A 24,007-nucleotide genomic window follows, 5' to 3' on the forward strand; every position below is an offset into this window, starting at 1 on the left:
TGCAATTATTCCAAGTTTAATTGAAGCAAGAATGTGCTTGGAAATTTTGCATTGATGTTGAGGCTTGAACAGTATCATTGACTCTTTGATCAAGGCTAAAAAGCTTGGGCGTGTCTACCCCATACTAAATACATGAATAGAGGTTAAGGGACAAAATAGCAATCTACCATCAACTTATTGCTTCATCAATAAAATTGAAGAGCAATGAGTACTATTTTAATGCTTTTGTTTTTCAGTCTAGTTACTGTCAACATTAGTTTCAATGAGGGTTGTATTGAGAGTGAGAGACAAGCCCTTTTCATGTTCAAACAGGATCTCATAAATCATGCAAATCGGTTGGCTTCTTGGACAGTTGATAAAGATTGTTGTGATTGGGTTGGAGTTGTTTGTGACAATGTGACTGGCCATGTGCTTCAACTCCATCTTACAAATCCACTATCTTCTCCGGGAAATCTTTATGCCCGTGATGCTGACTATGAGGCCTTTGAAAGGTCAAAGCTAAGAGGTAAGATAAACCCTTCTTTGCTCATGCTGAAGCATTTGAATTATTTGGACTTAAGCAACAATGCGTTTGAAGGTATTCCCATTCCCAAGTTCTTGGGTTCTATTGAGAGTTTAAGATATCTTAATCTCTCTCACGCTGGATTTAAAGGATTAGTTCCTCATCAACTCGGAAATCTATCGAGTTTACAGATTCTTAATCTTGCCGATGATGAAGGTTATCTCTATGTTGCCAATCTCCAATGGTTGTCTGGTCTTTCCTCGTTAGAACACCTTGATTTGAGTAATGTGAGCCTTATAGAGGTTTCCAATTGGTTGAAAGTGGTAAATACACTTCCTTCCTTGCAGGAACTATATTTATCAGGCTGTCAACTTCCTCAGGTTCCTCCACCCGCAAATCTTAATCTGTCATCTCTTACAATTCTCGATCTTTCTTCCAATTCTCTTGAAAATACCTTGGTCGACTTTAGCTGGATATTTCAGCTCAAGTCCCTAGTTTCCCTTGATCTGAGTGGTAATAATTTCCAAGGATGTATATTTGATGGCCTTGAAAACATGACTTCTCTTACGCACCTTGATCTTTCAGATAACTCTTTTAATTCTTCAATACCTGACTGGTTGTATAATCTTAACTCTCTTCAATTTCTTAGCCTTAGATTTAACTACTTGCAAGGTTTAATTTCAAGTGCCGTAGGAAACATGAGTTCTGCCATTAGCCTTGACTTCTCAGGGAATGAACTTGAAGGAAAGATTCCAAGATCAATGGGAAATCTTTGTAACTTAAAATCAATTGATTATTCAGGTGTGAATTTAAGTCAAGATATATCTGACATTTTAGAAAGTTTATCGGGATGTGTTTCTAAACAACTTGTTTTCTTGGGTTTAAGTGGGTGTCAACTTTCTGGTCAATTAAGTAACCGACTTGTGAACTTTAAGAATTTGAAAGAACTTTATTTGTTTAATAACTCAATCTCGGGTCCGATTCCGTTGTCCATAGGACAACTTTCGTCCTTGAGCGTTTTATTTCTTGGTCGGAACAAATTAACTGGCCAACTTCCCGAGTCAGTTGGACGACTTGCAAATTTGGAAATATTTTCTTTTTCTCATAATTTATTAAGCGGGGTTGTTTCAGAAATTCACTTTGACAATCTTACAAAATTGAAACTGTTATTGGCTTCTGGGACCCCACTTGTTTTAAAAGTCCGTCCTAATTGGATTCCTCCTTTTCAACTCACAACTTTGAAATTAAGATATTGGCATGTAGGTCGGCAGTTTCCTCTGTGGCTTCATTCACAAAAATATTTAAGATATGTAGATATCTCTAACTCTGGAATTTCGGATAGCATTCCTAGTTGGGTTTGGAATTCACCCTTCCAAATTTATTATTTGAATCTCTCTCACAACCAAATCCATGGGCAGATTCCTGATATACCTAGGACTGCATTTGTTGATTCCATCATTGACCTTAGTTTTAATAGTTTTAGTGGTCCATTACCTCAAGTCTCTTCCAACGTGTCTTTTCTAGACCTCTCCAATAATCTTTTGTTAGGATCTCTCTTCCACCTTTTGTGTTATAAGTTGAAGGAGACCATGAGAATCAAAATTCTTAATCTTGGTGAAAATTTTTTATCTGGGGAGATTCCAGATTGTTGGATGAATTGGCAAAACTTAAGGATCTTAAAATTAGATAACAACAATCTTACCGGAAGAATACCTAACTCTATAGGAATTTTACAGTCCCTTCAATTATTGCATCTTAATGGAAACCACCTCTCTGGAGAAATTCCATTGTCACTGAAAAATTGCACAAATTTGATGCTACTTGATTTTGATGACAATGAATTCCATGGGCACATCCCTAAATGGCTAGGCCATGGCTTTCCAAAGCTAAAAGTCTTGATCCTTCGTTCAAACAAGTTTTCAGGGTACATACCAGATCAATTGTGCGCTCTGGATTCTCTCCAAGTCTTGGACCTTTCTTATAATGATCTCTTCGGAAGTTTACCAAGATGTTTAAGTAACTTTAGTGCCATGGTAAAAACCAGCGGTACTACGGAAACTTATACATCTCTTGCTCCGTTAATTGTGATGAAAGGTCAAATGCTAGACTATCAAATTCTTTCTCGCATTTTTGTTGCATCAATTATGATGAAAGGTCAAATGCTAGAGTATAGCACAACTCTTGACTTGGTCAGAAGCATAGATTTCTCTAACAACAAATTATCAGGAGAGATCCCGGTGGAAGTAACAAATTTATTAGGATTGGGGTCATTGAATTTATCAAATAATCTTTTGACCGGAACAATACCGAAAAATATTGGCGTGATGAAGTCACTAGAATCGGTTGATTTCTCTCTCAACAAATTGTCTGGTCGAATTCCTGAAAGCATCTCAACGTTGACATTTTTGAACCACTTGAACTTGTCTTACAACAACTTGATCGGACAAATTCCTTCGAGCACTCAGTTACAAAGCTTGGAGCCATCCAACTTTGTTGGCAACCAACTCTGTGGATTGCCACTTCCAAACAAGTGTTTTGCAAATGGTACAATTCCGAATACTAGAAATGGAAGAGAAGAAAATGACAAGGGATTTGTTACGGATTGGTTCTGGTTCGGCATGGCATATGGATTTGTTATTGGCTTTTGGAGTGTGTTTTTACCTTTGGTGATTGATAGGCGCCAATGGAGGTCCATATATGCACGTTTCACTATTCAAACAAATTTGGGAAATCGATAATTTTGTAAGTACATGTCTTTAGTTAATTTCTATTTATTTTTATCACGTATCAATTTAAATGAACAAGTTAATTTCATATATAATTGAAAATCATTAATTTCTTTATTACATGTTTATTGCTCTGCTTACAGAAGTTAAAGAGTTATGGTAAATTTAGTTTGCACAATCACTTGTTTTAACAGATGAATATTTGTTCTTTCTTTTGAACTTCTCGTGCCAACGCAGAGTTCAACAAAATTATGTAGTGTTCTTCAACTCTGAAGACCCACATCTGGAGGGCAGATTCTTGTGCGAGGAAACTTCTTGTTGAAGTTAATGCTTGCTTTGCCAAGTGGACCTTGTGACATGTGGAAATCCACTTGGACCTCATGCCCCACAGTGCATGTTTTTTTGCTCGTTTGAAAGACTCAACGTGGTAGTATGCATGGGATCCATTTCATGGTGTTTTACACTTGTTAATCTCCAAAGAACAAGTGTTGTTATCTTAATCTTCTGATGTAATTGCATGTTTAAGTTCTGTTTGCAATATAATGTGTGTAATCTGTTTTTAAGTCTCTGTTTTAGTGATCCATAGCAGAGTACATATTGAATGAAAGACCATCTGTTGTTTCTTTATTTTTTCACAACACTTGTGCAACAGGTCATGGAATGTACATTTGTACCCCTTTTTCAGATTTTTGCTAATTTGTGGGTCCTAATTTTTTAATATTGAAAATCATTTGGGGAACTATGCAATTTCTTATCCTTAATTATTGTCACTGATTCTCTGAATTGCTCTGGATTCTGAAATTTTACAGCATTATTATGTGGTTATTTCTCCAAAAATGCATGAGCTACCTTGACAAGTCCATTTGCTATCAACCCCAACAACATTGAGTTTAATGTTTTACACCATTTTGTAGGCATTTCCATTGAACAACGCAAAGCATTTGCTATTTGTAAGCAATCCATGAATCCAAATCTTTCTCAGGCATTTCCTGAAACAATATTCCCGCCTTTTCAGCACACTCAAACCCTACATAACCCTCTAGCATCACATTCCATGCGCGAACATCCTTGACTGGCATCCCTTCAAAGAATTTACAAGCTTCAGCCATCCTTCCGGCTTTTGCAAGCCCTGAAATCATAACAATCCAGGAAGCAACATCTCTATAACTCAATTCTTTTAAAATACTCTTCAGCTAAATCAAACTTTTCACACTTTACAAGCCCTTCAATCACCAAGTTCCAAGATATAACATCTTTCCCTGGCATCTCACATATGGCCAATAGGCCATGCATGAGCCCGGACATCACCGTGTTATACGTAAAAATATCACGTTCTGGCATTTGATGGAATAAGGCCAAGGCTTTACTTTAAAACCCATTCAGAAAATAACCACGAATCATTGCATTCCAAGTGACAACGTTTTTGTGAGGCATTTTGTCAAACAGGTTCTGGGCTTCTTGGATAAGCCCATTTTTCATTAAATATGTGATTTTGGAGTTGTGGGGTTTAAGGTTGGAGACTGTTGTGGATGTTTGGTTGCTTTGAAAGAATGTTGGGGCCGAAAAAGAGAGGTGTCGGGCGAGTTTTATAGGAAGAGTTGGGTTTAGTGTAGGAAAGAACATGCCCAAAACCAGAGAGGAACAGAAAGGTTAACAAGATCCTATGTGCTCAGCGCGACGCGAGACCGCACTCGTGTCGTGTCAACCACAAATTGGTTAGAATATATATTTGGCAGAACAACCCACTGAACCTCAGGTTGAGCACGAGTAAGGAAAGACATCATTTGTTAATATTTAAATTATGAGTATAAGTTTGATAAATATTAATACTTAATTTTAAAATATTAATATTTAAATTATACAATGTTATTAAACTTAAAAAAATATTTTTTAATGGAATCATTCAATATAATTAAATTTTTAATTTATAAATGAAATAAATCTTACTAATAATTATAACAAAAAATATTTCAATGATCATCATTCGTTAAAATCACATTCATAATAAATTTAAATTTTACTAATAATCATAATAAAAAATATTTCAATGATCATTATTTAATGAATACATATTTATAAGTATAGGTTTTGAATATCTTACACAATTGATGAATATTTATATTTTTATAGTTATGATAAAAAAGTGATAAGATGGAAAATTTTTTGAAAATTAAAGTTTATTTTCATTATAAATATGTGGTCAAATATTTTGAGAAATGTCATTTTTGATTTTGTCGATTTTTATTTCCATTCTTAATTTAGATCCCAAATAAGTGAAAATCAAATATCAATATTGTTTTGCAATCAATTTCTATTTATTATTTTAACACCTAAAATCAAAGCAATATAAGTAGCAATCTACCATTAATTTCGTGGTTGATCAAAAAAACTGAAAGAGCAAGGAATATTATTTTGATGCTTTTGTTTCTCAGTCTAGTTACCGCTAATATTAGTTTTTGTAGTATAAGTTTCAATGATGGTTGTATTGAGAATGAGAGACAAGCTCTTATGTTTAAACAAGATCTCATAGGTTTTTATAAGATAAACTCTTTTTTACTAAAACTGAAGCATTTGAGTTGTTTAGGCTTAAGCAACAATAATGCATTTGGAGGTATTCCCATTCCCAAGTTCTTGGGTTCTATCAAGAGTTTAAGATACCTTAATCTTTCTAGAGTTGGATTTGGAGGATGAGTTCCTCATTAAATTGGAAACCTCTCAAGTTTACAGTATCTTAATCTTTCTAGAGCTGGATTTGGAGGATTAGTTCCTCATCAACTTGGAAACCTCAAGTTTATAGTATCTTAATCTTTATGCTGATGATGAATATAATCTTCATGTTGTCAATCTCCAATGATTATTATAACGACTCAAGTTCAAGTATTAGCTTAACAATTTTTCAGACCTAAATCATGTGACTCTTAAAAGTTCAATCTCAAAATTATTGTAACAACTTAAGTTTAAATACTGGTCCAATAACTTTCGAACCTAAACTACGTAATCTTCAAAAATTCAAACTTAAGTTAGTTGTAGTTTGATAGAGAAGACAGCATCACATGCATATGATTGAAACCATGACTAAACCTAGAGTCACATTAATTAACCAGTACTCTAAGGAAAATTCTAATGCAAAGTTTTGTGGAAGAATGTGCGTGGAAATTTTCTGAGGTTAAAGTTTGAACAGCATATGGACTCTTTGATCAAATGTAAAAAGTTTGGGCATGTTGTCCCTTACACCAAAACAAAGGTTAAGAGTCGTCAAAAAGTAAATAAATCATTTTACTCAAACACGTTTGACTTTTTAAAACGTATCTCTAGTGGAAAATCTTTTAGGCCTGACCGGTATCATTGACTCTCTGATCAGGTCTATAAAGCTTGGGCGTGTCTACCCCATAAATAAAGGTTGAGGGAAGCAAAAACATCATAATTTCCTGCTGTTGCAGCTACTTTTTTAAAAGTCTCCCTAGTGGAGAATGCTTTACACGTTATTCGATTTTCAATTTTGAATTTGAGATTTTTCATATCCTCACAATTTATAAAACATTAATTTATTAATTGTAAATTGGCAGTAGCACTAGATCCCAATGAAGACTGGCTAGATCAAATGCAGTATTAATGCAGAATTAACTTTGATAGGAAGACCTTGGGAAAAACTAAATATAGCAGCACACTGCAGATGATGAGCGAAACCAAATGTCATGCAAAATTCTGATATTTCTAATTTTGGAAGATTGCAATTCATGGTCCCACATATATATATATATATATATATATATATATATTAGCTAGTAGCCTTTACATGAAATTAGTTTGTCACCCTGTTTAATGATTAAATAAAAATTGAAACACTACTATTTTATACAAGGTAATATAAATAGCAATCCACCATCAACTTCTTGCTTCATCAATAAAATTGAAGAGCAATGAGTACTACTTTAATGCTTTCGTTTTGCAGTGCAGTTTCTGTCAACATTAGATTCAATGAGGGTTGTATTGAGAGTGAGAGACAAGCCCTTTTCATGTTCAAACAAGATCTCATAAATCATGCCAATCGGTTGGCTTCTTAGACTCTTGATAAAGATTGTTGTGATCGGGCTGGAGTTGTTTGTGACAATGTGACTGGCCATGTGCTTCAACTCCATCTTACAAATCCACTATCTTCTCTGGTAGATTTTTATCCCAGTGATGCTGAATATGAAGCCTTCGAGAGGTCAAAGCTAAGAGGTAAGATAAACCCTTCCTTGCTCGAATTAAAGCATTTGAGTTATTTGGACTTACGCAACAATGCACTTGAAGGTATTCCCATCCCAAGTTCTTGGGTTCTGTTTAGAGTTTAAGATACCTTAATCTCTTCAGCGCTGGATTTAAAGGATTAGTTCCTCATCAACTTGGAAATCTCTCGAGTTTACAGATTCTTGATCTTCATGCCGATGATCATCTGTATGTTGCCAATCTCCAATGGTTGTCTGTTCTTTCCTCGTTAGAACACCTTGATTTGAGTAATGTGAACCTTACAAAATTTTCCAATTGGTTGAAAGTGTTAAATACACTTCCTTCCTTGCAGAAACTATATATGTCAGGTTGCCAACTTCCTCAGGTTTCTCCACCCACAAATCTTAATCTGCCGTCTCTTGCAATTCTTGACCATTCTTGACCTTTCTTTCAATTCTCTTGAAAATACCTTGATCTGACTTTTGCTGGATATTTCAACTCAAATCCCTAGTTTCCCTTGATCTAAGTGCCAATAATTTCCAAGGATGTATATTTGACGGCCTTAAAAATATAACTTCTCTTTCGCACCTTGATCTTTCATTTAACTCTTTTAATTCTTCAATACCTAATTGGTTGTATAATCTTAACTTTCTTCAATTTCTTAGCCTTAGGTCTAATTTAAAAAATATAATTAAATGTGGTTAATTTAGAATTAATTTAAAAAAAAAAAGAATTTTTTGGGAAAAATTGCAAGTTGAAATTTTCTCAAATTTTTCTAAGTACAGATAATCGTGGGACCCACAAGTGTTGGGGGATTCTCAAGATTATCTTTATAAAAGAGATTAGTTCTAAATAATTATTAAAATATTTTATTTATGCACTTAGTCTTCTCAAAGAAAGAAATAAATAAGAATCTCCAATGATGGAATTTCCAGAAAATTATTTTCTTGAAAATTCTTAAGTGAAGAATTTTCTTAAATTTTACGAAGAGGATTGGGGAATTTGAGAGATATTTTAAATCAAAAGATTTTTATTTATTAAATAAAAAATAGTTAAAACAATTAAATAAAACAAAGATGCAAATGAATAAGAATCTCCAATAATGGAATTTTAAAATAATTATAAAAAATAAAATGATAATTTTTTTGAAGATTCCTCGGTGAGGAATTTTTTTAAATTTTACCAAGAGTGTTGGGGAATTTGAAAAAGATTTCAATATCAAATGATTTTTATTTGTTTATGGACAAAAAAATAATCAAAAATAAATTTTAAATTAAATAATTAAAATAAATGAAACAAAAAATACAAGCAAATAAAAACTTTAACCAATGATGGAATTTCTCTAAGTGAAGGGAGTTTCTAAAATTCTACCGAATGTGTTGAAGAATTTAGGAACCTTTTCAATATCACTGATCCTTATTTATTTCCTTTAAAATAATAATAATAATAAATTAAAGAATTTAAAAATTTTCGACACTAGAAGATTTTCACTTATCTTGTGAGAAAGTTAAAAAATAATAAAAGAATAAAAAACTATAGAAAGAAAGAGAGAAAAATAAGAAGAAATAAAAATATGAAAGATTTAATTCAAGTTTCCTTATAAAATACTGAAATAAATCTGACTATGGAACCTTTTCAAGAAAATAAGTGATTTTTTTTAATGTTCTTGAGGTGAGGAGATTTTTCTTGATTTTTGCCAAAAGTTTTGGGAAAAGTTAAAGAGAAATTTGCAATATCTAACTAATTTAAAAAAGCATGAAATAAAATGAGGGAAAAAATAATTAAATTATGTTTTATATTTAAATTTCCAATATCTAAGTAAGTCATTGTTTGGCATTATTTTTTACAAAATGAAACCAAGTTTAGATATTTCATTTATTATAAGTCGTCATTTTTTATATTTAAATTATGTTTGGTTTCATAATTTTTTAGATAAAGTTATGTTTCCATCATTATTTTGAAAATGATTAACATATACATATATATATATATATATATATATATATAATTTTGAAGGACTATATGTTTACGAATAACTTGAATATCAAGGCATTGGTAATTAATCAACAATCTATTGTCCACGTAAACAAGACCAAGACTTAGAGAATTGATAAAAAAAAGTCTAACGTGTAGAAAAAAGTAGTCCGAGATACGACAAACTAAGATAAAATATATGTTTTGCATTGACTTTGTCTTCTTTTGTTAAGTCTGCATCATGGAGCAAAAATGTTGCTGGAAGTTGTGTACTGATGTTGAAGCTTGAACAGCATCATTTAGTACTCTTTGATCAAGCCTAAAAGGCTTGGTTGTGCACCAAAAAAGGGTTTAGAATTGTAAAAAGAAAAACAAACTAATAAAGGTTACGAAGAAACAAAGCATTAAAGCATTTGAAATTGAAAGCAAAAGGTTGGAAAATAAAGTAATTAAGCAATAACATCATAATCTCCTGCGGCAGCTATATTGTTAAGCAACAAGTTCAAACTGTTATGTGGAATTTGAGGTGGAAAATGTTTTAGGCGTGATTGATGGGTTAGACTTTTAAGGTGGAATTTGAGAATTTTCACATCCTCACCATCTACTTTCCACGCTACCAAAACTCAGAGAATTGATTAAGACTTAAGAGGGGACCATGTGAAGAAAATTAAAGCAGTCCGAGGAAAGACAAATTGTTGTGATTTCTGGCAGAAAAACATATGTTTTGCCTTGACTTTGTCTCCTTGTTAAAATGCTTGCGGTGAGTTCGCATTATGGAGCAATTATTCCAAGTTTAATTGGAGCAAGAATATTGTTCTTCGAAATTTTGAATTGATGTTGAGGCTTGAACAGTATCATTGACGCTTTGATCAAGTCTATCTACGCCATAAATAAAGGTTGAGGGACAAAGCAATAACATCATAATTTCCTGCTGTTCTTACTACTTTTTAAAAGTCTCTCTAGAGAAAAATGCTTTACACGTTATTAGATTTTCAATGTTGAATTTGAGATTTTTCATGTCTTCACAATTTAAGCAATAACATCATAATTTCCGGCTGTTCTTACTACTTTTTAAAAGTCTCTCTAGTGAATCTAACTTCATCAATAAAATTGAAGAGCAATGAGTGCCATTTTAATGGTTTTGTTTTTCTGTCTAGCTATTGTCAACATTAGTTTCAATGAGGGTTGTATTGAGAGTGAGAGACGAGCCCTTTTCATGTTCAAGCAAGATCTCATAAATCATGCCAATCGGTTGGCTTCTTGGACAGTTGATAAAGACTGTTGTGATTGGGTTGGAGTTGTTTGTGACAATGTCACTGGTCATGTGCTTCAACTCCATCTTACAAATCCACTATCTACTCCAAATACTTTTGCCAGTCCTGCTGAAAATGAAGCCTTTGAGAGGTCAAAGCTAAGAGGTAAGATAAACCCTTCTTTGCTCATGTTGAAGCATTTGAATTATTTGGACTTAAGCAACAATGCGTTTGAAGGTATTCCCATTCCCAAGTTCTTGGGTTCTATTGAGAGTTTAAGATATCTTAATCTCTCTCGCGCTGGATTTGAAGGATTTGTTCCTCATCAACTTGGCAATCTCTCGAGTTTACAGATTCTTGATCTTCATGCCGATGATGAAAGTTATCTCTATGTTGCCAATCTCCAATGGTTGTCTGGTCTTTCCTCGTTAGAACACCTTGATTTGGGTAATGTGAACCTTACAAAAGTTTCCAATTGGTTGAAAGTGTTAAACACACTTCCTTCCCTGCAGAAACTATATATGCTAGGTTGCCAACTTCCTCAAGTTTCTCCACCCACAAATCTTAATCTGTCATCTCTTGCAATTCTTGACCTTTCTTTCAATTCTCTTGAAAATACCTTGGTCGACTGGATATTTCAACTCAAATCCCTAGTTTCCCTTGATCTGAGTTCTAATAATTTCCAAGGATGTATATTTGATGGCCTTGAAAACATGACTTCTCTTACGCACCTTGATCTTTCTGATAACCTTTTTAATTCTTCAATACCTGACTGGTTGTATAATCTTAACTCTCTTCAATTTCTTAGCCTTAGGTCTAACAACTTGCAAGGTTTAATTTCAAGTGCCGTAGGAAACATGAGTTCTGCCGTTAGCCTTGACTTTTCAGGGAATGAACTTGAAGGAAAGATTCCAAGATCAATGGGAAATCTTTGTAACTTGAAATCAATTGATTATTCAGGTGTGAACTTAAGTCAAGATATATCTGACATTTTAGAAATTTTATCGGGATGTGTTTCTAAACAACTTGATTTCTTGGGTTTAGGTGGGTGTCAACTTTCTGGTCAATTAATTAACCGGCTTGGGTGCTTTAAGAATTTGAAGGTACTTGCTTTGGATAATAACTCAATTTCTGGTCCGATTCCGTGGTCCATAGGACAACTTTCGTCCTTAAGCGTTTTAATTCTTTCTCGGAACAAATTAACTGGCCACCTTCCCAAGTCAGTTGGACTACTTGCCAATTTGGAATTATTTACTATTGGTTTTAATTTGTTAAGCGGGGTTGTTTCAGAAATTCACTTTGACAATCTTACAAAATTGAAAGCGTTATCTGCTTCTAGGAACCCGCTTGTTTTAAAAGTGAGTCCTAATTGGTTTCCCCCTTTTCAACTCATAACTTTGCATTTAATTTCTTCGCATATAGGTCCGCAGTTTCCTCTGTGGCTTGGTTCACAAAAATATTTAACACATGTAGATATCTCTAACTCAGGAATTTCGGATAGCATTCCTAGTTGGTTTTGGAATTCACCTTTTCAAGTTCAATATTTCAATCTCTCTCACAACCAAATCCATGGGCAGATTCCTGATATACCTAGGACTGCATTTGTTGATTCCGTCATTGACCTTAGTTTTAATAATTTTAGTGGTCCATTACCTCAAGTCTCTTCCAACGTGTCTTTTCTAGACCTCTCCAATAATTTTTTGTTCGGATCTCTCTTCCCTCTTTTGTGTCATAAGTTGAAGGAAACCATGAAAACGAAAATTCTTATTCTTGGTAAAAATTTTCTATTCGGGGAGATTCCAAATTGTTGGATGAATTGGCAAAACTTGATGATCTTAAATTTAGAAAACAACAAATTTATCGGAAGAATACCTAGCTCTATGGGAACTTTACATTCCCTTCAATCATTGCATCTTAATGGAAATCAGCTCTCTGGAGAAATTCCATTGTCACTGAAAAATTGCACAAATTTGGTACTACTTGATTTGAACGACAATGAATTATATGGGCACATCCCTAAATGGCTAGGCCATGACTTTCCAAAGCTAAAAGTCTTGATCCTTCGTTCAAACAAGTTTTCAGGGTACATACCAGATCAATTGTGCGGTCTTGATTCTCTCCAAGTCTTGGACCTTGCTTACAATAATCTCTTCGGGAGTTTACCAAGATGCTTAAGTAACTTTAGTGCCATGGTAAAAACGAGTGGTACTACGGAAACTGATATAACTCTTGCTGCATCAATTTTGAACAGTCAAATTTTTGAGAAGATAAATATTTCTTCTAGTTGTGTGGCATCAATTATGATGAAAGGTCAAATGCTTGAGTATAGCACAACTCTTGACTTGGTCAGAAGCATAGATTTCTCTAACAACAAATTATCAGGAGAGATCCCTGTGGAAGTAACAAACTTATTGGGATTACGGTCATTAAATTTATCAAATAATCTTTTGACCGGAACAATACCTAAAAATATTGGCCTGATGGGAACATTGGAATCGGTGGATTTCTCTCTCAACAAATTGTCTGGTCGAATTCCTGAAAGCATGTCAACTTTGACATTTTTGAACCACTTGAACTTGTCTTACAACAACTTGATCGGACAAATTCCTTTGAGCACTCAGTTACAAAGCTTGGAGCCATCCAACTTTGTTGGCAACCAACTCTGTGGATTGCCACTTCCAAACAAGTGTTCTGCAAATGGTACAATTCAGAATTCTAGAAATGGAAAAGGAGAAAATGACAAGGGATTTGTAACGCATTGGTTCTGGTTCGGCATGGCATATGGTTTTGTTGTTGGCTTTTGGAGTGTGTTTTTACCTTTGGTGATTGATAGGCGACGATGGAGGTCCATATGTGCACTCTTCACGTTTCAAAAAAATTTGGAAATCGATAACTTTGTAAGTATATGTCTCTGGCTAATTCCTATCTATTTTTACCACGTATCAATTTAAATGAACAAGTTAATTTCATATATAATTGAAAATCATTAATTTCTCTATTACATGTTTATTGCTTTACTTACAGAAGTTAAATAGTTTGCACAATCACTTGTTTTAACAGATGAATATTTGTTCTTTCTTTTGAACTTCTCAGACCAACGCAGGGTTCAACAAAATTATGTAGCGTTCTTCAACTTGGAAGCTCCACATTTGGAGGGCAGACTCTTGTCCTAGGAAACTTCTGCACCGGGTCATGGAATGTAGATTTGTACCCCTTTCGGATTTTTGCTAATTTGTTGAGTTGTGATTTTAAACTTGTAGTATTGCTGTTGTTTGTAGCCAAAGTAATTTGGCATTTCTTCTTTGTGGTTGGAGATGAAAAATTATTTAAGAGCAAAAAGAAGGGTAACTCAAAAACAGAGGGAGATGATGGTGTAAATCAATATAGCAAAGCCATTCCATTCTCAGATTGAAACTCTATATATATATTTTTCTTCTAAAACATTTTAAAAGTAAAATATGCTAATACTAAATTTAGTGATCGAATAGAGTTTAGAACAAAAAATTGTGTAACAATTAAATAAGATAAATAACTTACTTTGGTGGAGAGCAACTCAAGACTAGCGAATGGCCTGTAGTTTTACATCTTTATCTGAATTCTCTATTTCATATATCTTCCTCTCTTCTCTAATTCTAAAAGAAGCACCAAATTGGCAGATATCATGTTTGAAACTTGAAAATCGTTTGAGGAAGTATGTAATTTCTTATCCTTAATTATTGTCCCTGATTCTCTGAATTGCTCTGGATTCTGAAATTTTTACAGCATTATTACGTGGTTGTTTCTCCAAAAATGCATGAGCTTCTTTCACAAGTCCATTTCTTATCAACCCCAACAAGATTGAGTTCAATGTTTCACATCATTTTGTAGGCATTTCCATTGAACAACGCAAAGCATTTACTATTCCTAAGCAATCCATGAATCCAAATCTTTCTCAGGCATTTCCTGAAACAATATTCCTGCCTTGTCAACACATTCAAACCCTGCATAACCATCTAGCATCACATTCCATGCACGAATATTTGACTGGCATCCCTTCAAAGAATTTACAAGCTTCAGCCATCCTTCCGGCTTTTGCAAGCCCTGAAATCATAACAGTCCAGGAAGCAACATCTCTATAACTCATTCTTTTAAAATACTCTTCAGCTAAATCAAACTTTTCACACTTTACAAGCCCTTCAATCACCAAGTTCCAGGATATAACATCTTTCCCTGGCATCTCACATACGGCCAATAGGCCATGCATGAGCCCGGTCATCACGCTGTTATACGTGAAAATATCACGTTCTGGCATTTGACGGAATAAGGCCAAGGCTTTACTTAAAAACCCATTAAGAAAATACCCACGAATCATTGTATTCCAGGTGACAACGTTTTTGTGAAGCATTTTGTCAAACAGGTTCTGGGCTTCTTGGATAAGCCCATTTTGCATGATATATGAGATTTTGGAGTTGTGGGGTTTAGGGTTGGAGACTGTTGTGGATGTTTGGTTGCTTTGAAAGAATGTTGGGGCTGAAAAAGAGAGGTGTCTGGCGAGTTTTATAGGAAGAGTTGGGTTTAGTTTAGGAAAGAACATGCCCAAAACCCGAGAGGAAGAGAAAGGTAAACAAGATCCTATGAGCTCAGCGTGACGCGAGACCCCGCTCGAGTGGTGTCAACCAGAAAATGGTCAGAATATATATTTGGCAAAACAACCCACTGAACCTCAGGTTGAATATGTTAAAATCAGTTGGTAAAAAATCACAATACAAGTAAGGAAAAGCTTAAATCCATCTAAAGATTGCGAATACATTTGAAGTCATTGTTTGGTACTATCTTTTCCAACGAAATAACATAATTTTTTTATTTATCATAAATTGTCATTTTTCATTTCCAAATTTTGTGTGATTTCAATTGTTTTTTATGTAAGATTATATATTTTCCCTTCACTGTTATAACAATATTCTACGTGATTCCATTCTATGCATTCATCGTGTGAATGTTGATGAACATATATATGGAATTTTGGAGGACTATATATGTCATTACCATGAAAACTGAAAATACAAAGCATTAGTAATAAGTCAACGATCTACCATTCAACACTTTAAGAATTGATCAAGAAGACCAACGTGTAGACAAAGCAGTACGCGGTAAGACAAACTATTGAGATTGTTGGCAAATATATGTTGTGCATTGACCTTGTCTTCATCCTATAATGCTTTTGGTAAGTCTGCACCATGGAATAATTTAATTGGAGCTTGAATGTTCCTGGAAATTTTGTATTGACGTTGAAGCTGGTAACAAGTCTACAAAGTTTGGGCGTGTCTGCCCCGCATGGCAAAAGAATGTTGAGAATCGTCAAAAGTAAATACATAAATAAAGGTTAAGAAGTGACAAATTAATTGACATTGGTCAAAAAGCAGGGCAACGTGAAGTTCGAGATAGGACAAGCGCTTGAGATTTCCACAAGAAAAACATATGTTTTACGTTGATTTTGTCTGCATCCTATATTGCTGTCTACACTACGGAGAAAAAATGATGTAGAAGCTTAAACAGTATCGTTGACTTTTTTATCAAGTCTAAAAACTTGGACATGATGGTACCATGCACCAACAAGGGTTAAGAATTGTAAAAAAAAACACAAACTAAATGTCCGTTTGTTTTACAGTAAAATATTTTTAAGATTTATATTTATTTGAAAGATAAAAAATTAATTTCAGTTGTAAAATATTCTACGAGTTAACAGGATTAATCACAGAAAATATCTTACGTCTTTAAAGGGCTTAAAACATTTTACAAAAAACAACAAAAACACTTTTATACTAAATTTATGAATATAAGTTTGATAAATATTAATATTTAACTTAAAATATTAACATTTAATTTAAAAAAATTAATTTAAAATATTAATATTTAAATTATACAATACTATTAAAATTAAAAAAATATTTTTTAAATAGAACCATTCAATGCAATTAAATTTTTTATTTATAAATGGAATAAATCTTATTAATAATTATAATAAAAAAATATTTCAATGATCATCATTTTTTAAATTCACATTTATAATAGAGTTAAATCTTACTAATAATTATAATAAAAAAATTTCAATGATCGTTATTTAATGAATACATATTTATAAGTATAAGTTTTGGATATATTACACAATTGATGAATATTTATATTTTTATAGTTATGATAAAAAAGTGATAAGATGGAAAATTTTTTGAAAATTAAAGTTTATTTTCATTATAGATATGTGGTCAAATATTTTTGAAAAATATCATTATTGATTTTGTCTATTTTTATTTTCATTCTTAATTTAGATTCCAAATAAGCGAAAATCAAATATCAATATTGTTTTGTAATCAATTCCTATTTATTATTTTAACACCTAAAATCAAAGCAATATAAGTAGCAATCTCCCGTTAATTTCGTGGTTCATCAATAAAATTGAACGAGCAATGAGTATTATTTTGATGCTTTTGTTTCTCAGTCTAGTTACCGCTAATATTAGTTTTTGTAGTACAAGTTTCAATGATGGTTGTATTGAGAGTGAGAGACAAGCTCTCTTTATGTTGAAACAAGATCTCATAGGTTTTTATAAGACAAACTCTTTTTTACTCAAACTGAAGCATTTGAGTTATTTAGGCTTAAGCAACAATAATGCATTTGGAGGTATTGCCATTCCCAAGTTCTTGGGTTCTATCAAGAGTTTAAGATACCTTAATCTTTCTAGAGCTGGATTTGGAGGATTAGTTCCTCATTAAATTGAAAACCTCTCAAGTTTACAATATCTTAATCTTTCTAGAGCTGGATTTGGAGGATTAGTTCCTCATCAACTTGGAAACCTCAAGTTTATGGTATCTTAATCTTGATGCTGATGATGAATATAATTTTATGTTGTCAATCTCCAATGATTATTATAACGATTCAAGTTCAAGTACGAGCTTAATAATTTTTCATACCTAAATCATGTGACTCTTAAAAGTTTAATTTCAAAATTATTGTAATAACTTAAATTTTAATATTAATTTAATAATTTTTGGGCCTAAATCACGTAATTTGTAAAAATTTAAACTCAAGTTACTTGTAGTTTGATAGAGAAGACAGCATCACTTGCAGATGATTGGAGCAAATTAACCAGTACCTTAAGGAAAATTCTAATGCAAAGTTTTGTGGAAGAATGTGCGTGGAAATTTTCTGAGGTTAAAGTGTGAACAGCATGTAGACTCTTTGATCAAATGTAAAAAGTTTGGGCATGTTGTCCCCTACACCAAAATAAAGGTTAAGAGTCGTCAAAAAGTAAATAAATCATTTTACTCAAACAGGTTCCACTTTTTAAAAAGTGTCTCTAGTGGAAAATCTTTTAGGCCTGACCGGTATCATTGACTCTTGGATCAAGTCTATAAAGCTTGGGCATGTCTACCCCATAAATAAAGGTCAAGGGACAAAGCAAAACCATCATAATTTCCTTCTGTTGCGGCTACTTTTTTAAAAGCCTCTCTAGTGGAAAATGTTTTACACGTTATTAGATTTTCAATTTTGAATTTGAGATTTTTCATATCCTCACAATTTATAAAAAATTAATTTATTAATTGTAAATTGGGAATAGCACTAGATCCCAATGAAGATTGGCTAGATCAAATGCAGTATTAATGCAGAATTAACTTTGATAGGAAGACCTTGAGAAAAACTAAATATAGCAGCACACTGCAGATGATGAGCGAAACCAAATGTCACGCAAATTTCTGATATTTCTAATTTTGGAAGATTGCAATTATATGGTCCCACATATATATATATCTTAGCTAGTAGCCTTTACATGAAATTAGTTTTTTAATGTGTTTAATGATTAAATAAAAATTGAAACACTACTATTTTAGACAAGGCAATATAAATAGCAATCTACCATCAACTTCTTGCTTCATCAATAAAATTGAAGAGCAATGAGTATTATTCTAATGCTTTTGTTTTTCAGTCTAGTTACTGTTAACATTAGTTTCAATGAGGGTTGTATTGAGAGTGAGAGACAAGCCCTTTTCATGTTCAAACAAGATCTCATAAATCATACAAACCGGTTGGCCTCTTGGACTCTTGATGAAGATTGTTGTGATTGGGTTGGAGTTGTTTGTGACAATGTGACTGGCCATTTGCTTCAACTCCATCTTAGAAATCCACTATCTTCTCCGGCAGATTTATATGCCAGTGATGCTGACCATGAAGCCTTTGAGAGGTCAAAGCTAAGAGGTAAGATAAACCCTTCCTTGCTCGAATTAAAGCATTTGAGTTATTTGGACTTAAGCAACAATGCGTTTGAAGGTATTCCCATTCCCAAGTTCTTGGGTTCTGTTGAGAGTTTAAGATACCTTAATCTCTCCCGCGCTGGATTTAAAGGATTAGTTCCTCATCAACTTGGAAATCTCTCGAGTTTACAGATTCTTGATCTTCATGCCGATCATGATCATCTGTCTGTTGCCAATCTCCAATGGTTGTCTGGTCTTTCCTCTTTAGAACACCTTGATTTGTGTAATGTGATCCTTACAGAAGTTTCTAATTGGTTGAAAGTGTTAAATACACTTCCTTCCTTGCAGAAACTATATATGTCAGGTTGCCAACTTCCTCAGGTTTCTCCACCCACAAATCTTAATCTGTCATCTCTTGCAATTCTTGACCTTTCTTTCAATTCTCTTGAAAATACCTGGGTCGATTGGATATTTCAAATCAAATCCTTAGTTTCCCTTGATCTGAGTTGTAATAGTTTCCGAGGATGTATATTTGACGGCCTTAAAAATATGACTTCTCTTACGCACCTTGATCTTTCATTTAACACTTTTAATTCTTCAATACCTGATTGGTTGTATAATCTTAACTCTCTTCAATTTCTTAGCCTTATCGGTAACAACTTGCAAGGTTTAATTTCAAGTGCCGTAGGAAACATGAGTTCTGCCGTTAGCCTTGACTTTTCAAGGAATGAACTTGAAGGAAAGATTCCAAGATCAATGGGAAATCTTTGTAACTTAAAATCAATTGATTATTCAGGTGTGAACTTAAGTCAAGATATATCTGACATTTTAGAAATTTTATCGGGATGTGTTTCTAAACAACTTGTTTTCTTGGGTTTAAGTGGGTGTCAACTTTCTGGTCAATTAAGTAACCGACTTGGGAACTTTAAGGATTTGACGGAACTTTATTTATCTAATAACTCAATTTCTGGTCCGATTCCGTTGTCCATAGGACAACTTTCGTCCTTAAAAGTTTTAGAACTTGAGCAGAACAAATTAACAGGCCACCTCCCCGAGTCAGTTGGACTACTTGCAAATTTGGAAATGTTTTCTATTTCTGATAATTTGTTAAGCGGGGTTGTTTCAGAAATTCACTTTGACAATCTTACAAAATTGAAAGAGTTATCTGCCTCTAGGAACCCACTTGTTTTAAAAGTCCGTCCTAATTGGATTCCTCCTTTTCAACTTATGACTTTGGAATTAAGAGCTTTGCATGTAGTTTGGCAGTTTCCTCTGTGGCTTGGTTCACAAAAATATTTAAGATATGTAGATATCTCTAACTCAGGAATTTCAGATAACATTCCTAGTTGCTTTTGGAATTCACCCTTCCAAATTTATTATTTGAATCTCTCTCACAACCAAATCCATGGGCAGATTCCTGATATACCCAGGACTGCATTTGTTGATTCTGTCATTGACCTTAGTTTTAATAATTTTAGTGGCCCATTACCTCAAGTCTCTTCCAACGTGTCTTTTCTAGACCTCTCCAATAATTTTTTGTTAGGATCTCTCTTCCCTCTTTTGTGTTATAAGTTGAAGGCGACCATGAGAACCCAAATTCTTAATCTTGGTGAAAATTTTCTGTTCGGGAAGATTCCAGATTGTTGGATGAATTGACAAAATTTGGTGATCTTAGATTTAAATAACAACAATCTTACTGGACGAATACCTAACTCTATGGGAATTTTACAGTCCCTTCAGTTATTACATCTTAATGGAAACCACCTTTCCGGAGAAATTCCATTGTCACTGAAAAATTGCACATATTTGATGCTACTTGATTTTGATGACAATGAATTCCATGGGCACATCCCTAAATGGCTAGGCCATGACGTTCCAAAGCTAGAAGTCTTGATCCTTCGTTCAAACAAGTTTTCAGGGTACATACCAGATCAATTGTGCGGTCTTGATTCTCTCCAAGTCTTGGACCTTGCTTACAATAATCTCTTCGGGAGTTTACCAAGATGCTTAAGTAACTTTAGTGCCATGGTAAAAACTAGCGGTACTACGGAAACTTATGCATCTCTTGCTGCATCAATGTGGAGCGGTCGATTTTTTGAGAATACAATTCTTTCTCGTACTTTTGTTGCATCAATTATGATGAAAGGTCAAATGCTAGAGTATAGCACAACTCTTGATTTGGTCAGAAGCATAGATTTCTCTAACAACAATTTATCAGGAGAAATTCCCGTGGAAGTAACAAACTTATTAGGATTGCGATCATTGAATTTATCACATAATCTTTTGACCGGAACAATACCGAAAAATATTGGCCTGATGGGAACATTGGAATCGGTTGATTTCTCTCTCAACAAATTGTCTGGTCCAATTCCTGAAAGCATGTCAACGTTGACATTTTTGAACCACTTGAACTTGTCTTACAACAACTTGATCGGACAAATTCCTTCGAGCACTCAGTTACAAAGCTTGGAGCCGTCCAACTTTGTTGGCAACCAACTCTGTGGATTGCCACTTCCAAACAAGTGTTTTGCAAATGGTACAATTCAGACTACTAGAAATAGACGAGGAGAAAATGATAAGGGATTTGTTACGGATTGGTTCCGGTTCGGCATGGCATATGGATTTGTGATTGGCTTTTGGAGTGTGTTTTTGCCTTTGGTGATTGATAGGCGACGATGGAGGTCCTTATATGCACTCTTCACTTTTCAAAAAAATTTGGGAAATCGATAACTTTGTAAGTACATGTCTCTAGTTAATTTCTATTTATGTTTACCACGTAACGATTTAAATGAACAAGTTAATTTCATATATAATTGAAAACCATTAATTTCTTTATTACGTGTTTATTGCTCTGCTCACAGAAGTTAAAGAGTTGTGGTAAATTTAGTTTACACAATCACTTGTTTTAACAAATGAATATTTGTTCTTTCTTTTGCACTTCCCAGGCCAAAGCAGAGTTCAACAAAATTATGTAGTGTTCTTCAGCTCCGAAGCCCCACATCTGGAGGACAGACTCATGCACTAGTAAACTTCTGCACCAGGTCATGGAATGTAGCTTTGTACCCTTTTCAGATTTTTGCTAATTTGTTTAGTTGTGATTCAAACTTGTAGTATTACGGTTGCTTGTAGCAAAATAATTTGGCATTGCTTCTTTGTGTTTGGAAATGAAAAACTATTTACGAGGAAAAAGAAGCAAGCAACATCTCTATAACTCATTCTTTTAAAATACTCTTCAGCTAAATCAAACTTTTCACGCTTCACAAGCCCTTCAATCACCAAGTTCCATGATATAACATTTTTCCCTGGCATCTCCTCAAACACCTTCAACCCTTCCTCCACATATTCCATTCATAAAATACCCTCCAAGCATTGCATTCCACGTCACCACATCTCTACAAACCATCCATTCAAAAACTCCCCGTGCGCTTTCCACATCAGGACCATGCATGAGGCCAGATATCACGGTGTGTTATACGTACAAATATCACGTTCTGGCATTTGGTGGAATAAGGCCAAGGCTTTACTTAAAAACCCATTCTGAAAATACCCACGAATCATTGCATTCCAAGTGACAACGTTTTCGTGAGGCATTTTGTCAAACCGGCTCCGGGCTTCTTGGAGAAGCCCATTTTCCATGAAATTTGAAATTTTGGAGTTGTGAGGTTTATGGTTCAAATACTGTTGCGGATGTTTGATTGCTTTTAAAGAAAGGTAAATTCCACGTAGATCTCCTGCGATATAGCATGTTCTTTTATAATACTTTAAGGTTTCTTTTTATATATAAAATCTTGTATTTTATCTTTTTTTAAAAAAGATAATAATGTTAAATTTTTAATTAATTTATTATAAAAAGACAATAAAAATTGTTTATTTTTCATTTATTTAATTAAAAAATAAAATTTTGAGTATTTTTTAAGTTTTTTTTAAATTTTTCTCACTTTCCTTCTTCACTTTCTCACTCTTGTCTAATAAATCAAGTGAGTATTTTATATATCAAGAAAATATAGTTAAATTCGAAGTTCTTTTTTTTTTTAAGCCTCCTAAAAATGGTAAATGAAACAAAAAATTTTTTTGAAAAGGTTTATAATGGATTCATTACTGTTATCATAGCAAAACAAAATCAGCAGGATTCAAAAAATTCTTATCGTGACTTGTTCCACGTATAAACAAAAGATCCACGAGACTTGATTGCCATTTGGATTGCCCTTAAAATCCATCAATCAATATTAAATACATCACTATACTCCAATCTCAATGCTCGATCAAGGACAAGTAATTGAAAGATTTTTTTTTCTTTGTTATAAAGCCAAAAATGACGTAGAGATATGCAGCTACACGGTCCCCAAGAACGGACAAGTTCTAGTGAATGCCTGGGCTGTCGGTCGAGACCCAAAAATCTGGAGCGACCTTATTCATTTTGCCCTGAAAGCTTCCCTGATTGTAGGTTAGATTACAGAGGTCGTGATTTTGAGTATATACCATTTGGAGCTGGTCGGAGGATTTGCCCTGCTTTGCCTCTTGCAGTTCGCATGGTGCACTTGATGCTAGCTTCTATGATCATTTCCTTCGATTGGAAACTTCTTCAGGGAATCAATCCAAATCTATTTGGCACGACTTTGAAGAAAGCTATTTTTATGCTATTCCCATTTAGGTAAAAATGAGTAAAAAATGGTGTAAATTACTATTGATGCGATGCAAAAGTTATTAGAAACTATTTTCTTTTTATGAGTTAATGCTATATTATTGCAAGGAAAATTTAACAAAAACTAATTTAAGTGATTGAAACTATTTATAGTATGATCAAGGTAGAAACAGTGTCTCAAGATTTTGACTTGAAACAGAGTCCAATCCTCTCAAATTATTGTACTAATATAAACACACGTAAAAAAATATTTCAATTATCTTTTTCTTCAATGAGGAGAGGAAGTCAGAAAATTCATAAAAAAATTCAAAACAAGTTCAAATTTTTTTAATTAAACAAATAAAAAATAAAATGATCATAAAAAAATTATTTTTTTTTATAAAAAATTAACTGAAAATTTAACACCATTATCTTTTTTTGAAAATAGAGATAAAATACAAGATTTTATGTGAAAAAAATAATCTCAATGTACTATG

General features: G+C 33.5%; 2 protein-coding genes and 1 pseudogene across 3 annotated transcripts; all 3 read left to right on the forward strand.

Moving 5' to 3' along the window:
• Window positions 1-204: 204 nt before the first annotated feature.
• Window positions 205-3,855, forward strand: LOC18603308 (receptor-like protein EIX2). Its single transcript, XM_018118832.2, has 2 exons — window positions 205-3,244; window positions 3,466-3,855. The coding sequence occupies exon 1, from the start codon at window positions 205-207 to the stop codon at window positions 3,238-3,240; it is 3,036 nt and encodes a 1,011-aa protein (XP_017974321.2). The 3' UTR covers window positions 3,241-3,244; window positions 3,466-3,855.
• A 6,331-nt stretch (window positions 3,856-10,186) lies between these two features.
• Window positions 10,187-14,070, forward strand: LOC148763387 (receptor-like protein EIX2). The gene is made up of 2 exons (XM_088805141.1): window positions 10,187-13,561; window positions 13,758-14,070. The coding sequence occupies exons 1-2, from the start codon at window positions 10,532-10,534 to the stop codon at window positions 13,785-13,787; spliced, it is 3,060 nt and encodes a 1,019-aa protein (XP_088661267.1). The 5' UTR covers window positions 10,187-10,531; the 3' UTR covers window positions 13,788-14,070.
• Window positions 14,071-18,592: 4,522 nt separating this feature from the next.
• On the forward strand, window positions 18,593-22,150 carry LOC148763388 (receptor-like protein EIX1; annotated as a pseudogene). The gene is made up of 2 exons (XR_016025898.1): window positions 18,593-21,623; window positions 21,835-22,150. The product of XR_016025898.1 is annotated as a receptor-like protein EIX1 (transcript).
• The last annotated feature ends 1,857 nt before the right edge of the window (window positions 22,151-24,007 follow it).

The sequence above is a fragment of the Theobroma cacao genome, chromosome 4 (genome assembly GCF_053813885.1).
Source record: "Theobroma cacao isolate CCN51 chromosome 4, ASM5381388v1, whole genome shotgun sequence".
Classification (NCBI taxonomy): Eukaryota; Viridiplantae; Streptophyta; class Magnoliopsida; order Malvales; family Malvaceae; genus Theobroma; species Theobroma cacao.

What these genes read in the sequence shown, in the direction of transcription:
- LOC18603308 (XM_018118832.2), top strand. Translation starts at nt 205, where the DNA reads ATGAGTACTATTTTAATGCTTTTGTTTTTCAGTCTAGTTACTGTCAAC.
- LOC148763387 (XM_088805141.1), top strand. Translation starts at nt 10,532, where the DNA reads ATGAGTGCCATTTTAATGGTTTTGTTTTTCTGTCTAGCTATTGTCAAC. An exon ending in ATTTGGAAATCGATAACTTT is followed by an intron (nt 13,562 to 13,757) that starts GTAAGTATATGT and finishes TGAACTTCTCAG; the next exon opens with ACCAACGCAGGGTTCAACAA.